The sequence below is a fragment of the Lissotriton helveticus genome, chromosome 2_1, assembly GCF_964261635.1.
Source record: "Lissotriton helveticus chromosome 2_1, aLisHel1.1, whole genome shotgun sequence".
Classification (NCBI taxonomy): domain Eukaryota; kingdom Metazoa; phylum Chordata; class Amphibia; order Caudata; family Salamandridae; genus Lissotriton; species Lissotriton helveticus.
The window spans coordinates 1,943,918,289-1,943,935,850 of NC_136059.1; the positions used below are offsets into that span (position 1 = coordinate 1,943,918,289).

Below are 17,562 nucleotides of genomic sequence, written 5' to 3' on the forward strand. Positions count from 1 at the left end.
CTCAGACCCCCTACACACCTCATTTCATAATCCTTTCCCTGACCTGATTATCCACGAGGGGCCCCCAGAACTTCTCACACAATATTTTGATAGTTATGGTTTGTCCCAGAAGCCTCGCTTGCACCAGTTTAATTAATCTTGACCTGACAGCACACAGCAGGAACAACTTTTCTTTCATTAGTAATAAGCAGTCATCATGTATAGCCTTTTCATCAAGCACCTTGACTTAAGGTACTGTCCCTCCTCAGTCCTTTCTTGACAGTCTCCATGACAGCAATAAGTGAAGAATCCTGTTCCATAGCACTAATCCTATCTCTCTCAGAAATAGAACCCAGGGACTCCTCAGTGACCATGCAATTCCTGACCAACGTAAATGCTGCTTGTTGCTAGTCACCCCACACAAACTTCTTCCCCTTTCTTAATAACTCTCTTAACGGCTCAGTCTTGTGTGCAAAATCTTTCCTATCCTGAGGAATCTGGGAGTTTACAATGGCACTCACCTGATTGACTTTTGGTTTCACACCATCTCTTTGTAATTAAATATACCAAATACTCCACCGCTTTAATCAGAAACACACATTTCTCCTTGCACAGAGTCAAACAAGCACAATCTATTTGTGTCAAAACTTCATTCAATATTCTATTGTGCTCCATGACATCCTCCACAAGCACCAGAATGCCATCCTGGAAGACCACCACCTTATCTATACCCAAAAGAATCATTGTCATTAACCTCTGAAAAACACTTGCAGCTGAACATAATCTGAGCAGTAATGTAAAAGTTCCCTCAGCTGTTATAAAAGAGTTAAGATGTTTGGATTCTGGATGAAGTTTGACTTGATGGTATGCACTCCTCTAGTCAAGTTTGGAGATGTTTTTCCCCCTTGACACCTTCAAAATCAGCTCATTAATGTTGGGCAAAGGAAAATTGTCCATCACAATGCACTCGTTCAGGCTCCTCTAATCCACACAGAACCTGAAGGACCCATCTTGGTAATAACTACCGGAGATAGCCACTCTGCCGCCTTCACTACCTCAATCACTCCCTCATCCAACATTTGTTGAATAATCTCCTTGGCGTTTGGTCTCACAGCCATAGGTACCTTTCTTGCCATGTGTTTCACAGACACATCATTTTCTTTTTATTTTGATCTCATCTGCATAGTTATTAGCCACCCACAATCGACCTGCAAATACCTCGCTGTGGCGAGGGAGCACATCACATCTTCCAACCAATCATCCTCAATTAGCGTCAACTGATTTTCATGCCTTGGTTCCCCATGATATTAAGGTCATACTGATGCGACCATTTTAGGATTGGGCGGGGGTGGGGGGGTTTGATGCATCCACAGCCACATAAATCTTCCCCAGAGTTTGTCCTCCAGCAAATTTGATCTGAGCAGTCAGTCATATATCCTATCACCCCAATATTAGCTCCTTTATACCTTATAGTATGACATTCAATGTCACCAATTTACGCTCGGGCCATGTGGCAAGAAACAACTCTCTGGGGATGATGGTATATAATGAACCTGTGTCAACCATCAAAAACACGTCTCTATCATTAATGTTAAAATTAGTGCTGGGACGTACCCTCCTCCTTTCACTACCCTGATCACTTTCATTATTTACACCATCAGTATCCTTTCCCTGCACCATAAGGACTTTGACCTCAGATTTATCCACCATAATTTTTCTGTCCATCACCTTACACATGCTCGCCAAATGGTCCTTTTCACCACAGTTAAGACAGTCTTTCCCTATAACAAGGAAAAGCTTTGAATCTGCAAGGTGATAATTGCTCCTGCACCTATAGCAACTGCGAGTAAAAGGCTTTCCTCGCCAGGAAAACTATACTTTTGGTATTACTGCTCTTGAAAAAACCACCCTATTACTGTATATGCTTGCTCACCATCTTTGAATAAAAGAGAACACAATTCCCGCATGCATTATTCAGACTCCTCCACCATTTTCGCGATTGCCACAGCATCCTTCAAAGTGGGATTCTTTGGAGCCCTCGGTCTCTCCTGTATTTTTTTGCTGTTGCATTGCACATTCAGTTGGTCTCTTATCATTTCTCAGTCATTAATCCAAATTGACATTTTGCAGAAAGTTCCCTTAAATGTGCAACAAAAGCATCAATAGACTCTTCCGCACGTTGTGGCTGCGTGTTAAATTTATGGCAGTGCATAACCGCATTAACTTGTTTGGCAAATCTAGTCTGCAAACGTAACACAGCTTCCTTATATACATCCTCCACCTCTTCTCCTAGATTATTTCTGGCAGGTGGCAAATATTTGAATAAGTGTTGGCCTTCTTTGCCCAGATACCCCAATAACAACACCTTCTTGCTTATGGCAGAGAATCTAGAACCATCTAAAGCTAGTAAGTAATTTTCGAAGCAATCAATCCATTCCTCCCACTCAGTAGGAGGATCACCTGACATCATGAGAAATGGTGGAGGCACTATAGATTGGTTAACACTCATTTTCCTAAGCAATGGACAAGTATACTCACAAACACCTTAAATGCACTAGCAACTTCTTCCCCAGAACCAAGTTTTATAAATTAAACCGAAGCACTTTCAAAAGTGTTCATGCCACTGACTTCCACCAGTGCAAGACATGTTTAAAAAGTGTGCGTGCAAAGTGAAAATGATACAAGAAGTGGTAATCTGTAACTGGGTCACTGAGTGGTAAATTGTCACCATGTACAGAGTGTGTGCATCACTGAACAAGCAACAGGACACGTGTTAATATTGCACATGTCACCTTCTTCAAGATAAATCAGGATTGTGAGCGTATCACTGACTCACCACCCCAGGATAGCCACGCCAAAAGGATTGTGGGGTCACTGAACTTTCTCCTTCCTGAAATGCCTGGACGTGCGCCACACACTTAGGGAGAGTTTCCGCACCATCTAGCGAGTCTAACTGAAAGCACCACGCCTATTTCAGTGACTAAACCAACCAAGGAAATCGGCGGGCAGGGTTTGGTGTAGCAGTCGACGTCGTCAGGAAACTGCCCGCACTCAAGTGAGCCCTTGCGATAAGCTGACTGACAAACTCGCCGTGAGCAATCATTCAGAGAAGTCATACCATACAATAATAACGTTGAGTCACAACGCATTCAGCCAACAGGAGTCGTGATCGTTGTGTTGCTCTGACAGTACAGACAAGCTGTCTTAACATGCCAGCTCACCTTATAGTTCAGTACATCCCACGCCCTTGCAATCCTCTTTTCCCTGATCTGGCATTGTCGGACGGTTTCCTCTACTGAAGCGGTGCAGTACTTCTCTCTCCCACTCAGCTCTCTCCCCAGCGCTGCATGGGTTAGTGCGTGGGGTAGATCTCTCACTGGACTTCTGATACCTGGCACGCTCAACTCCAATCGTCGCCAATATTGTAGTAATTCAAGACACTGCTTACGATGTAGGTAGTTTATTTCACATGAGAGAAACCCCACACCAGAGACTTGCCAGGAACAGCTAGCCACCAACTGTCAACTCGAGAACGCGGAGCCCGATGACACCACAGGATACCTCGGCATCATAAGGAATTCTGCTGCTCCAGCGTATCTAATACAGCTTAAGCACACTAAAACAATACTTATAATGTACTATCTTATGTCCCTCGACTTGAATTCTAACAGTACACAATGGAATGTCTTTTACAACTATTTTTCCCAATGGAGAACCCTTTGACCCACACCCTACAAATGTTCGGGGTGTTGTACCCACCTCCCACCCTGGAAAGGAAATTACTTCTGTCCATGACAAACTCTGAAGGTGAACCATGCCTTGGAGCACCCAGCCCATACCCCTGCTATTAGGATGCACTCCTCTGCGATTTCACATTGTCATAGGTTATTGTGCAGAAGTAAAAAGGGTTTCTGACTACAAGGTCACCTTATGTGAATTCCTTGCAGTCAGAAACCAATTATTTATGAATATAAGTCAAACTTAAACATTCAAATGGCTTTGTGGATCTGGCCCTCTGTGATACTCTTTTGTTCAAGGAACATTGTAGCCATGCTATGACTTGTGCTTTTTAGAACCATTAACCTCAACGTGGAGGAGGATAACCATGTTAATAAGAATCGTAGTCGGAGCGCAAAAAAATGATTAAAGAGAGTCAAAAACACCTGTGTTGTCCACTGTGGGAAGGAATGTTGTGTTGCACGTAAGTCAGAAGACAGGTGGTCATGATTGCTTTCACAATGGTTACCCATCAATTCATACATGATTAAGAGTGGGAAAATATGTTTCACATTTATGAGATACGAGGTTAGATGGCTAACCAACTTGTAGAAGAGTGTGCCCAGCTCTTTGAAGGTTTGCCATGTTTGAATTATAGGAGGTATATGACTAAGAGGCATTAAGAAGAGGATCAAACTGGTTGACTTTTGGCCTGGTTTATTAAGCTTGATCATGGGAGAGGCTCCAACTACCAGTATTAGTACTAAACAAGAGGAGATAGAGTACACTTAGTAAGAGATAAACTAGGTGCTCTCAGACTACTACTCTGCATTATGTTGTGATCTGGTTGAGGCTGGGGATAACGAAGAAGAAAGCTACTTAGGGCTGGCGGCGCTGACAACTTCATCTCGAACATATATGAAGGAATTGGAATCCCCATTGATGGTTAGCTAGGTCAAGGTGGTGATTTTGACTTTGCTCAAATTTGTTAGAGCTGATGTGGGGGCACATATCCATAGGGTGGCCCTAAGAAAACTTAATCTATTGGTGACGGAAGGTGGATTAGGTGCCTCAGATTATGATTCTTATAACTCATTGGCACACCGAAAGTGGCGGTGGAATGGGCAATCCATTTGAATCGCCAAAAGGCCCTTTATTTACAGGGAATTGTGGTAGAAAGGATGCTGTTGAAAGCCTTTCTTGAGTGGCTGACCGGGACTAGACAGTGAGTGATAGATACTACAAGATACTGCTGGAACACTCCTGGTACTTAGGCTGCATACTCACTGAGATTGCCATTATGCTGTTACTGTAGATTTAGAGTAATAGCAGAGATGGTTAAAGACACATCTTCGCCGAAGAGAGGGATTTGCAAAACATGAGAGCTGTTTCAAGGAGGCCCCCTGCAACTGTTGATAGACATGATGCAGAACTGTCAGGTACCTATGGCCAGTTCTTTATTGCTTGGTTTCCTTACAGGAGCGAAAGGAAAACATGGGAATGCAGCTTGTTGAAACCACAAACACGATTGGCTGTGGAGAGCGAGAAGAGAGATCGCAATGATGTATTAGGACATGCAGGGGATGAACCCACTGAAAGCAAATGAGCCGGAGATTTAGGAAGAGACCTGACAGAAATGGAATTGATGGCACTGGCATTCTTCACCCCTTTTCTAAAAATGCCTTATTTAAGGTGGTCAAATGCAGTATATTAGACAAAACAGCTGATACTGTTCGTCAAGTGGGATAATCCTCGCCTCTGAGTCCTTAATAGAGTTGAAACTTTCCGTTACAGAATCAAGGACATTTTTATTCTGTGTCAGGAGCAAAGGCGAGGATTATGCTAATGTAAAGCTTTCTCACCACCAAATGAGCCACATCCAGCACAGGCTTAAAGTAAAATCTCTTAAAGGTGGAATCTGAGAACCAATCCTCTGCATTCATAATGTTCTGCAACCGAGCTCCTAAGCTGAATGCCTATGAGGCCATCTCTCCTCTTGCTGATTGTGTGCCCCAAACACCCTGGAGGCTACACCAGCTTCTTGCATGTACCATGTACCCAACGGGCTATAGTGGGCGAAGAAACCGCCTTATATGGTTTACATAATGCAACGTGGAGTTGTCGTTCGCTGGCGGATGAATATCCTCAGTCATTCTTCTGAGAAAGGGAACCTCCTCTGAGACTTAATTGGGTCTGGGAGAAAAGGGGAAAACACAATAACCAAACTAATGAGAAAACCTCTCACTTAACCTCTATTACTTTACCAACATGGGCAAGATCTGCTCCAATAGGGCTATAAAAAAGCAGTGAATTTATGGCATGTTGTATTTTCAAATCAACATTCTTTTATTTCAAGTTTGATTGTTATAATTTGATAATGATTATGCTTATTTCTTTTATTTCATCAATACATAAAATAGGTGAATTTTCGAATACCATACAAACTGATGCAACATATATTTTTTAGTACCTTTTTTCTTTTTTTTAACACATAATATACAAAAGTACCATGTTACTTTATACAGACATATAGTGACTGACAGTAATCCCCTATCTACACAATAACAATACAAAAAGTATTCAATATATCTTGCATTCACTCACAACCACATCATTAAAACTAAGAATCAACCCAATCTCCACTGAGGACACCATCCGCCTGATGAACTCCATCCACTCAGGATCACCCACAGACCCTTGCCCTCACCACATCTTCAACAAAGCTGACTCCATCATAGCACCGCACCTCCGAGACGTCATCAACTGCTCCCTCAACTCCGCCACCTTCCCGGAAAGCTGGAAACACGCAGAACTTAGCGCCCTTCTGAAAAAACCCACAGCGGACCCCACCAAACTCAAAAACTACCGCCCCATCTCGCTCCTTCCATTCCCGGCCAAAGTCATCGAGAAAGCTGTCAACAACCAGCTCGCCGCCTTCCTCGAAACCAACAAATCCCTCGACTCCTCACAGTCCGGCTTCCGAACCAAACACAGCACGGAGACCGCCCTCATCGCAGCAACAGACGACATTCGAACTCTACTGGACAACGGAGACACTGTCGCCCTCATCCTCCTTGACCTCTCCGCAGCCTTCGACACAGTCTGCCATAGCACCCTTCTACAGCGCCTCAGAAACATCGGAATCCAAGGAAAAGCACTGGAATGGATCACCTCGTTCCTCTCCGGAAGAACCCAGAGAGTCCGCCTCCCACCATTCAAGTCAGAGGCCACTGAAGTCATCTGCGGCGTACCACAAGGATCCTCACTCAGCCCCACCCTCTTCGACGTATACATGAGCCCCCTCGCGGCCATCGCACGCCAACATAACCTCAACATCATTTCCTACGCGGACGACACTCAACTGATCCTCTCACTCACCAAAGACCCTAACACCGCCAAAACCAACCTACATGAAGGAATGAAAGAAGTGGCCGAGTGGATGAAGCATAGCCGTCTGAAACTAAACTCAGACAAAACAGAAGTCCTTATCTTAGGTACCACCCCCTCCTCCTGGGATGACTCGTGGTGGCCAGAGGCCCTTGGAAAAGCACCCACCCCGACGGACCACGCACGGAACCTGGGCATCATCCTCGACTCCTCACTCTCCATGAACAGACAAGTCAACGCCGTCTCATCATCTTGCTTCAACATTCTTCGCATGCTCAAAAAAACATTTCGCTGGATCCCCACCGAAACCAGAAAAACGGTCACCCATGCACTGGTTACAAGCCGCCTGGACTACGGAAACACCCTTTACGCCGGTATCACCGCTAAACTCCAGAAAAAACTCCAACGCATCCAGAACGCATCAGCCAGACTCATACTAGACATCCCGCGTAAAGACCACATCTCCAGGCACCTGAAAGACCTTCACTGGCTTCCCGTCAATAAGAGGATCACTTTCCGCCTCCTAACCCATGCACACAAAGCACTCTACGAACTTGGACCCGAATGCCTCAACACACGACTTTCCTTCTACACCCCCTCCCGCCAGCTACGATCCTCCAACCAAGCCCTTGCTACCGTACCTCGCATCAACAAAACCACCATGGGAGGTAGATCCTTCTCCTACCTCGCAGCTAAAACCTGGAACTCACTCCCCACTCACCTTCGTCTCACTCAAAACCACCTAGCGTTCAGAAAGCAACTTAAAACCTGGATATTCGACAAGTAATTCCCCACCCTCTTCAAGCGCCTTGAGACCCTCCGGGTATGTAGTGCGCTATATAAATCTTTTGACTTTGACTTTGACTTTGACCCACAAGCACATACACAATCAGATCAGAAGGGGACAAAGAGGTTTCCGGTCTCCATGACCCTGTCGTGGGCTGTGCGCATACAGCATATCCTCAGTCATTCCTCATAAGCTTTGCAGCACTGTTCCACACACAGCTTTGGTACATCAAGGAATGCTGAGTAAGAGACCCCGTCCAGGAAAACACCCTACCTGTCAGGTCAAGGGCTCTCACATCCAAGACCCATCTGCAGGACACCAGACTTGGAAGCATCACCAACTTGGGTGAAACATCCTATAGTGACTGCAATTTGTTAGGCTGCCAAGACAGGAATTGATTAAGAACCTGATTAACGTCCCAAAGGACTGTGTAGCGAGGTTCCGCTGGAAGCGAGAGACTGATCCCTCTGAGCAATCTGCAGACAAAAGGATGCTTTCCCATCAGGGAACTATCAATTGGAGCATGACCTGCCGAAAAAGCAGAACGAAAAGCATTAATAGAGTGATAGGCAAGCCGATCCAAGCCAGGCTGCACAAGAAATTTAGCACTGCACTAAATCTGCCCTTTTTCAGACTGCATCAGCCGCCACCGCATGGGAATCCGGTCTCCAACGAAGAACCAGACTACCTGGTGGTCCATTCGGGAGGCAAACAGGTATATGGAGCACGGACCCCACTTGTCCGAGAGCATGGAGAAAGCCTGAGGGTCCAATTTCCAGTGGCTCGAGTCCTGGAAGTGGCGAGAATATCAATCCACCACCTGGTTCGCTTGGCTAGGAAGATACTCTGCTGTGACCTATATGTGATGTTCCAGGCAGAACTGCCAAAAGTTCTTCGCCAGATCTGAAAGTGATTTGGATGTGGTTCCTCCCAGATGGTTGATGTAGCGCACCACCAATACATTGTTCATCTTGAGGAGGACACAGTATTGAATCCGGTCTGTGGTCCATCAGCGAACCGTGAAAGAGCCGACGAGGAGTTCCAAACAGTTGATATGTAACCTCTGTTCTTGTAGTTGCTTCCTTCCTCCTGTGGAGAAGTTCCATCATCATGCGCCCCTGCCTGAACTGCTGGCCTCTGACTTTATGACAAGGTCGGGGTGGATCCAAAGATTGCTCTCCCGGTCCAGGCCTTCATGTGGGAAAGGCACTAGCTTATTTGCTCTTTGACCTCTTCCGACAATTGCACAGACTGAGAGTAAGTTAGGCCCATCTGCAGGTGGTGTGCCTTGAGGTGCTGTAGCGCCCGAAAATGTAGAGGGCCCAGGAAGATCGCTTGGATAGAGGATGACAGTAAGCCTACTAGACGAGCAATCTGCCTGAGGGATGTGTGCTGTTTGGATAGCGTTTTCCGCAATTCGTGCCAGATCTTCGCCATCTTCTGGGATGGAAGGCTTAAGGAGGCTGTGATAGAATCTATCACGAACCCCAGAAAGATCGTTCTCTGGGAGGGGGTCAGAAGTGACGACTTCTCGTTGATCACGAAACCCAAACCTTCTAGGAGGTTCACCTCTGTCTGCAGTTGAAGGGACAGTTTTCAAAGGGAATGGCCCAGTAACAGAATGTCATCCAAATAGTCAATGAGCTGTATTCCCTGCACGCGCAGGTGTTCCACCACTGGCTTGAGAATCTTTGTGAAGCACCAAAGAGCTGATGAGAGTCCAAACGGCAGACTGTAGAATTCGAACGTTTGGAGACTCCACACAAGCTGGATAAACCGATGGTGAGGAGAGAAGACAGGCATTGTTAGGAATGTGTCTTTTTGATCCAGCTGCACCATCCATCCCGAAGGAGAAGAATGCACTCCATTTTGAAGTGGCGGTAAACCAGCCACTCCATGAATTCCCTGAGGTTGATAACCAGTCTCTGGCCACTGCCGCTTTTTTTGACCATGAACAGGTTGCTGATAAACCTGTTGGAATGGGTCACTAATGGGCAAGTGGCCCCTTTGGCTAAGAGGGCTTCGAATTCCTCGTCATTCTTCAGCATTCCGTCCATCATTTGTTCTTTTTGCTTTTGTTTCCCTCAGTGGGAAGGGTATGCCCAGAAGTGGGTCCCATACTCAGTGCCATTGGATTCAAGCTAGCCTTGCTCATGAGGAGTGGTACCCTGAAACCGGTCCCATGATGAATGTTTCCAGTCCAGGGAGAACCTGGCCTGGCAGTTTGGGCTAGACTGTTCTATGGGGAGCAGGTGCCAGACTGATTTGCTTATGGCTGGGTCCGAACTGGGGTGGTGTGGTGAGCAAGAAAACGATGGATCAAACCCAGATCTGTAACTTTGAGTGAATGTTTGATTTGCTCAGCATTCCGTCCAAAATTGTTTTTGTTTGCTTTTGCCACCCGAAGTGCTATGGGTATACCCATGCATGTCCCGTGCTCACTGTGCCACTGGATTCAAGCTAGCCTCGCTGATGAGGAGTGATACACCGATATCGTTCCCAGGATGCTTGTTTCTGGTCCAAGGAAGACCTGGCCTGGCAGTTAGGTCTGTTCTGTTACCATGGGGAGAAGGGTTAAGACTGTTATGCATATGGCTGGGTCAAAACTGGGGTTGCTTGCGGAGTAAAAAAAGATGGATTAAAGCCAGATCTGTGACTGGGGGGGAATGTTTGATTTGTTCAGCATTCAGTCCATCATTTGTTCTTTTTTCCTCCTTTGGAAATGGCGGTAAACCAGCCACTCGTTGAACTTCCTGAGGTCTCTAGCAGCTGTCGCTTTTGTCGACTAAAAACAGGTTACTGATAAACCCGTTGGGATGCGTCACAGACAGGCAAATGGCCCCTTTGGCTAAGAAGGCTTTGACTTCCTTGTCGAAGAGTCTGGCCTCTTGCCTGCAGAAGCTAATCAGATGTGGATGGGACTGTTGGTGGGGAGAAACATAGCACTTGAGCTAAAAAACCCATACCATTTGTAGGACCCATGCTTCTGTTGTGATAGAGACCCAGGACTGGAAAAGCAATTCCAGTCGGACCCCTACTCTTTGTAGGGAGGAAGGGTTAACACTCACCATTGGTGGGGGTGGGGCTGGCTTGTCCCTGAAGCCACCTCTGCCGCGGAACCACTGGCCTCAGGTGGGGTAGAATGACATGAAGTGAGTGCTGTCCTGTCATTCGCCAGACTTAGAGCCTTATCTCCTGGAGGGGTTTTGGGCGGAGAAATGGGCGGTCGAGCGGCCCCTGCCACAACCGGCCTCTTGGAAAATCAGAAGGTTGAAAATAAGCTTAATGGAAGATTGGACTTTGTCCAAGGATGTGAACAATGCCACAAACTTCCCCAACTCCTTAATGAAGTGGTCGCCAAACAGACCACTCAGGGCCCACCACCCCTGCCTCTAATGAGGTGATATTTCCTAGCTCAGGGTCTACTTTAAAAAGTAGTGAGCGGCAGCGGTCGTAGATAGCGCGAAGATTGCATTACCTAAAAAGATAACCACACGTTGCGCCCATCCGGAGAGGACATCAGGAGGAATTAGGGACCCTTAGCTTCCTTTCCCATGTCTAAGATGCCAATACCTGTTGATGCCCTTGATGGGGTCCTTTATAAACATTTGCCAGGAAGTTGGCCATCCTGGGATAAATGTCTTAGGTAAGGGCAACCTTTCCCTCCAAAGAGGGGCGAGGGCACTCCGCCTGGAGATGGCTGCAAGCTTCTTTTTCTAGGGGTTTACGCAAGCGCCTTGTCACATACTTCACAACCTTATCTGCTGGGGCCCAGTCTGCGGACCTAGGGTGAATGAAGTTGTTAGGATCTAACATGACTGACACCGCATCCAAGGAGGAATGTCCCAGGGAGGGAACAGCATCAGGCGCAGGCCGCCAATGCCTGGAAGGGTCTGCCTGATCGTCTGAAACAGCATGGAAATCACCTCCATGTTATCCAGTGAGCCGGGTTGTGAAATCCCTGGATAATCGGCAGAAGTCTCAGGGGGACTTTCTGGGGATGTAGCCAGGGCCAGGATGGCACTCTTTAGGCATGCAAATGCTTAAGTGGTCCTCCCCTGTGTCACGTTTCCTCTCTTGGGGTGGGGGGATAACAGATAATATCCAGAAACATGTGTCTATAGCTTCACAGCCCTTCACGTGTCTAGAGCTTCAAGCCCTAACCTGCACCGACTTTGGCGAAACATTTCAGCAAAATTCAAGTAAGCATAAAGTGAACTGCATTTACCATAATGCTAAGGGGTGAACTGCACTAGGACGTGAAGCAGTGTGCCCCCATCCCCCTTCGTTTATCCAGTGAGCCTGGCTGTGAAATCCCTGGATAAGCATCAAAAGGCTCAGGGGGCCTTTCTGGGGATGCAGCCTGGGCCAGGAAGGCCCTCTTTAGGCATGCAAATGCTTCATGGTCCACCCCTGTGCCACGTTTCCTCTTTTGACCCGGGGTTGTCTGGTTTCTGGGGGCCTTGATGAGGGTCTGGGGACCCCGAGGGTCCCAAAGCTAGTCGGTCTGGGCATCTTTGCGCATTCATGCTCAGTCTGTCTTGAGAGGCAGTGTCCGAGAGGTTCTATAGCCTCATAGACTGCCCAGTAAATTGAGGCATCCAACGTCTTGTAAAATTTCGCATCCCACTGGAGAAAGGACAGGGCGACGTCCTCCCCATAAGTGCCCTGGGAAACCTGAATGACCCTTCCCCTAGACCTAAACCACCAGGCGCAGCGCTGCATTTTGTGGAACTGGTAGTCCCAGTGAGTATGGGGGCCAAGGGCCTCAAATGTTTTAAGGGTCTAAGCCCTGGTGACACCCGCAGGCTATGTGTGCTATCTTTGGTACTGTGGGACCCAGTGGATTTGCATGGAGGGACCAATGGCCTCACAATTTTAAGGGGCATAGCCCTGTATACACTCGCCCAATTTGTTTACCTGGGGATGCCTGGGACTGTTTCCCCATGAAAGGCCTCCATAGCCGTGCTCTATTATACGGACCCCGCAGGGCGTCGGAGAACTTTCAGCAATCCCGACCTCAGAGGGGCATCAAAGCAAGGGGTGGGAATGATTTGACAGACCCTAATGTGGGGCGTCAGTCACCTGGCTAGGATAATGCTCATTAAGCTGTCACAGCACACGTCTGAACAACCGCTTTGTGAAATTTGTGGCATGCGCGTCGCAGAGCCGCTGAGCTGCGCTACCGGGTGGAGGACCGCAATACGCCATCCAGAAACTGAGGGAAATGAACCGATACATAAGGAGCACATTAGCAACTAAAAACATGCAGAGCACAATGGGCACCAATTACACCAGTATCACAACCATTAAACTATAAAACAAAGAGAGAGCATGAAGCATTACTTATCTGAGGCTGCTGAGCAGCGAAGAAAGAGGGACCTTCAAAAGTGAGAAAGGACTTTATTGGGACTATTGAATTATGATTGGCTGTTAATGATGTGGTTCCCAAGTGTTTCTGGGAACATTAGTTTATTTTTGTTGGATACTAAAATGGCTGCCGTTTTGAAATAATGTAATAAAAGCAAACGAAATAAAGCATTTTCCTCACCTCCGGCCCGGACTTTTAATCCGTTAACATCTCTTGGCTAATCACTTCTACCCAAGATGACCATTTCAATACTCACTGTGGGAGTTGATCCTCCTCCAAGACCAGCAATGTCTGATAAACTGTGGTTATTTTCAGTGGGAGGATCATTTAATAAAATTGCCCGCATTTAGACAGGAAAGCTAGAGCTATCTCTTTCCTAATCAAATTAAGAGTTCTCTGATTTTTAGATATTTGAAGAATTGTCGATAAGGGATATCAAACTCTACCTAATTCTGAGAAGGATTTTAATGTATCAGGGAAATATCGCTGGCATAAGGATTTTACATTGACTCACAAAGAGGAATTATTGAACTGAAACCTCTCTGGTAAATGCGGGTTATGCCATAAGAGTAGATTACCATGTAGTTTTGGGGGAACCTGAAGACAGATACAGATTAACCCCGGACTCCGTGGCGCGTGTAACACGTACAAAGTAGGGGTTTCCAATAGACAAGGACGGCGAGGACGAGAAAGGAGAGTGGCCATGGTGAAGAGAAGGCAGCCACTGCAGGTATGTGCCTTTTTAAAAAAATTATAATTAATTAGGGAGGGGGAGGAGTGGAGTTCCACAGAGTTTTTTTTCCAACTCCGTGGAACTCTGCATAGATGCACTACGCCAGCTCCGTCCGGGCTTAATACAGATATCATGCTATAATATGCATAATATCAAAATAACCATGACTTTTCACATGGCTCTGGTGTCACTTGGGGTTGAGGATCTGAAATAAGAATAATGATGGGGCTGTGACTAAATAAACCCCCTCCCCAAAAAATTGAGGTTAGTGGATACCTCCTGTACTGGTTTGATTAATCCCATGCCTGATACCAACCAGTAGTAAAATTGGAAATTCAGGAGTGTCCTCCAAACCGCCCCGTGGGTGTCGCATGCAGTTTACACCTAGATCTTTTATGCCCCTGTATAGAAAAAGATGGGTACATCTAATTTCTGGAAAATAATAACATTAAATATACTGGGATGGCTCAAAATAATATTTTGGCAGCCATACCTTCTTTATCAAATTAGGAAATATTAATAGAGGAATGTGTTCCCAGTTGTTAAATAGTCAGGTAGTTTCCTTGAGTACATATGTGTAGTTTGCTGATCTCAAATTATCATATTTAGTGGTTAGCCAAATATCCAGATATTTCAGGTTTGGTACTACACAGGTTTCATATGGGTACATTTGGCTGCAGTTCAGAATCTGGGGGTTTTCCTTATTTAATTTATACCTCGAAATTGATCAAAGTTGTTTTTAACTCAGTGGGTAACATGGCTCATCCGTGGGTCGGAAGTGAATATCAAAACGTTGTCAGTAGAGTGAAAGACCTTGATTTCTGCTCTAGGAAATAGTGCTCATGGTCTAGTTGGCTGACTAAGGTGAAGTGGCAAAAAGGGTTCCATATACACAGCATATTGATAGGAAGAGAGTGGACGCCAGTTCCAAGAATAGCTGGCAGTTTTAAATGCGACTGATGAGTGGCTATAAACTGTAACAACTGCTCACAAAGCCTGATGTGTAGCTCATATCCATTTAGTTACTTTTGTTGGAAACGCAAAGTGCTGCATAGCTGCCCAAAGAAATTACATCTCCACCCAGCCAGATGAATTCGCAGCATCTAAAGCTATAGAAGATGTTGGGTGTCGCCCTATCCCTGCCCAGTCCATCAGTAGTACGGCAAACTTGGTAGTTCCCGTAGCGTCTCTCCCTGGCATTAAGCCATTCTGTAATGGTGTCCCCAAAGCAGTTATTGATGATCTGTGGCGTTGTCAGTTGATAATGACAGCTAGTGAATTAAAACAAGTGTTGGACAAGGACAGGAGAGAGAAACAATCTATACAAAGAGGTTAGTCTGTGTCCAAACGAATTTCAATCGAAGCCTTTTCACAGGGGTTTTGACTTACTGTTCATAGGTGTTCTCTTTCAGCTCTTTCAACTTTTTGTTGTAATGTACTCAGGGCAAATCCCTCAAATAATAAAATACCCTGTTTAGCCTTTCATGATCAAGGTTTCTATAAAGTATGCAGTTCCTAATGGGACCTCTTGCTATACATAGACAGTTACTAAATAACCTGTACTACCAAAGTTTTGTTTGGACCAATGATGGTGAAAATTGTTGGATATTTGACATCCACTTTCCAGTCGGAATGGGTGTTTGAATTGCAGTTCTGCCAGCTAGTACAATAGCAATTTCACCTTTATCTTTATTGTCTAACCAAGTATATGCGTAGTCTGTGGGTTGGGTAACAGTACATCTCGGTACCTCCTCCAACTAGTAACAGTTAGCATTCTCCGCTATGTCCAGCAAACATGCAATCTAACCTAGTTGGTCATTTCATGTTTTTTTTTTTTTTTTTTTACATGTATACATTTTTTATTCCGGCGAGTACTTTCCCAAGCCCATCCGTGTTTTTCCCTTTCCCAGCTACCCTGACATGAGATGCTACAGTATGGGTGATAGTCGTTCAGCAAGTTTAGCAGTAGGTGTGGTAAAACTGAGCTTAGGATGTTTTGCAAGAGGTTACTCTGGGTGCTACAAAATAGCAACCTGCATTAGTAATGGAGACATTTTACTTCTCTGGATTATTCCAGTCTACCCAGCGAATACTTTTCTATGGCTTTGGTTCTTTACATTGGGATCTTGGACTATTGTAGAGAATTATCACCAGGTGGCATGGCCATTATTCCCACATCGAGCAAATATGGCCTGCTGTAGCCACATGCAGATCTTCTTTTTTTGTAGGGAACAACAACGTACAGTCTCCCGCAGCTGTGTTGTTGCTTTCTTCAGCAGTCTTTGGCCTCATCCAAGCTCTGCGGCAGTCAATTTTACCTCCAGGTTAAGTTATTCGATCATGCTATTATTTATCTTTCCCTACTTTGCCCATTATGATTGTGTTTCAGTAGTGGTTCCTTCAATGATGGAACTCCCAGTTGCCACGGAAACCAGTCTAATTGCTTGTGGGTAGATTGGTTCAGTCAGTGCAGAGACATGAGGGAAAGGTTCATTCTGAAGAAACACCCGCAACGTTTATTGTAGCACTGTAAATGGACACCCAAAGGTTCTTCATGCTGTTTTAATACTGCATGCTACCATAATGGCCATACCTATTGGGTAATATAACTTTTTGGGTTGGGGGGGAGAGGGGGGAGTTACTATCTTATTCTCGGCAGTGTTGGTCACAATATCTTCATCGTTGTACGATCACTGCTCGCAACACATCTAAAAAATGTTAACTGATCATTTACTTAACTGATAGCTTAAGTGTCATGGCTAGTGGTACAAAATTATTTCTTTTAGGAAACATCCATGCCTGTCTCTAGTATGGGTCGAGCCTGAGTAGCAGAAGGCAAGAGGCCTTGCCGTTATCAGTAGCAAATCGATATTGTTGTGAAATCAAACACATTCAAGTCCCATAGTTGCTACTTGACCTGTCGAAGGATGTGTCCTTGCCATTACTTAAGGGGCAAAGCCTTTGGAGGGAGGGTTATATTGTTGTTAGTGACTGAATGCTTTATTGATTGATAAAATATTTTTAAATATATGTTAACATTTTAATATATTTTTGCAGCAACTCGAGCTGGTGGAACCGAGTGGTTGGATTCATGTGCCTTTAACGGACTCTAATAAGAAGCCCATCCGCACATTTATGATTCAGATTGCAGTTTTGGCCAATCACCAGAATGGAAGAGACACTCACATGAGACAAATTAAAGTGTATACTCCAGTAGAGGAGAGCTCGATTGGCAAATTCCCCAGATGCACTACCATTGATTTTATGATGTATCGATCTATTAGGTGAAGTATTTCAAAAGAATGTGTTACTGCCTTATTAGATCTGTTTTAATATGGAAATATGGTTTGTTTCTTTGAATAAATGCAAAGCATATTACCACAATAGATGTCCTCCTCTTTTTTGTATCATATTAATACAGATTTTTTTCAGAAATCTTTTGCCTTTTATCAAAATATTTTGGGGGACGTATTTAAACTTTGGTACTTACTAACCTGGTCTGTTTGAATGCATTCTCCAGAAAGGCTCGTCATATTGATCGGACATGGTAGAATTGCCCTTCAAGCTTTTATAAATTTACAGCAACAG

General features: G+C 45.3%; 1 protein-coding gene across 2 annotated transcripts in view; it reads left to right on the forward strand.

Moving 5' to 3' along the window:
• The window catches only part of ANAPC10 (anaphase promoting complex subunit 10), a 210,212-nt gene extending 192,854 nt beyond the window's left edge, over positions 1 to 17,358 (forward strand). For both annotated transcript variants that reach the window (XM_078677655.1, XM_078677654.1), the window contains one exon: positions 17,032 to 17,358. In XM_078677655.1, coding sequence (XP_078533781.1) covers positions 17,032 to 17,262 — 231 coding nt within the window. In that variant the 3' untranslated portion in view covers positions 17,263 to 17,358. The remainder of the gene's footprint in view (positions 1 to 17,031) is intronic.
• Positions 17,359 to 17,562: the final 204 nt, after the last annotated feature.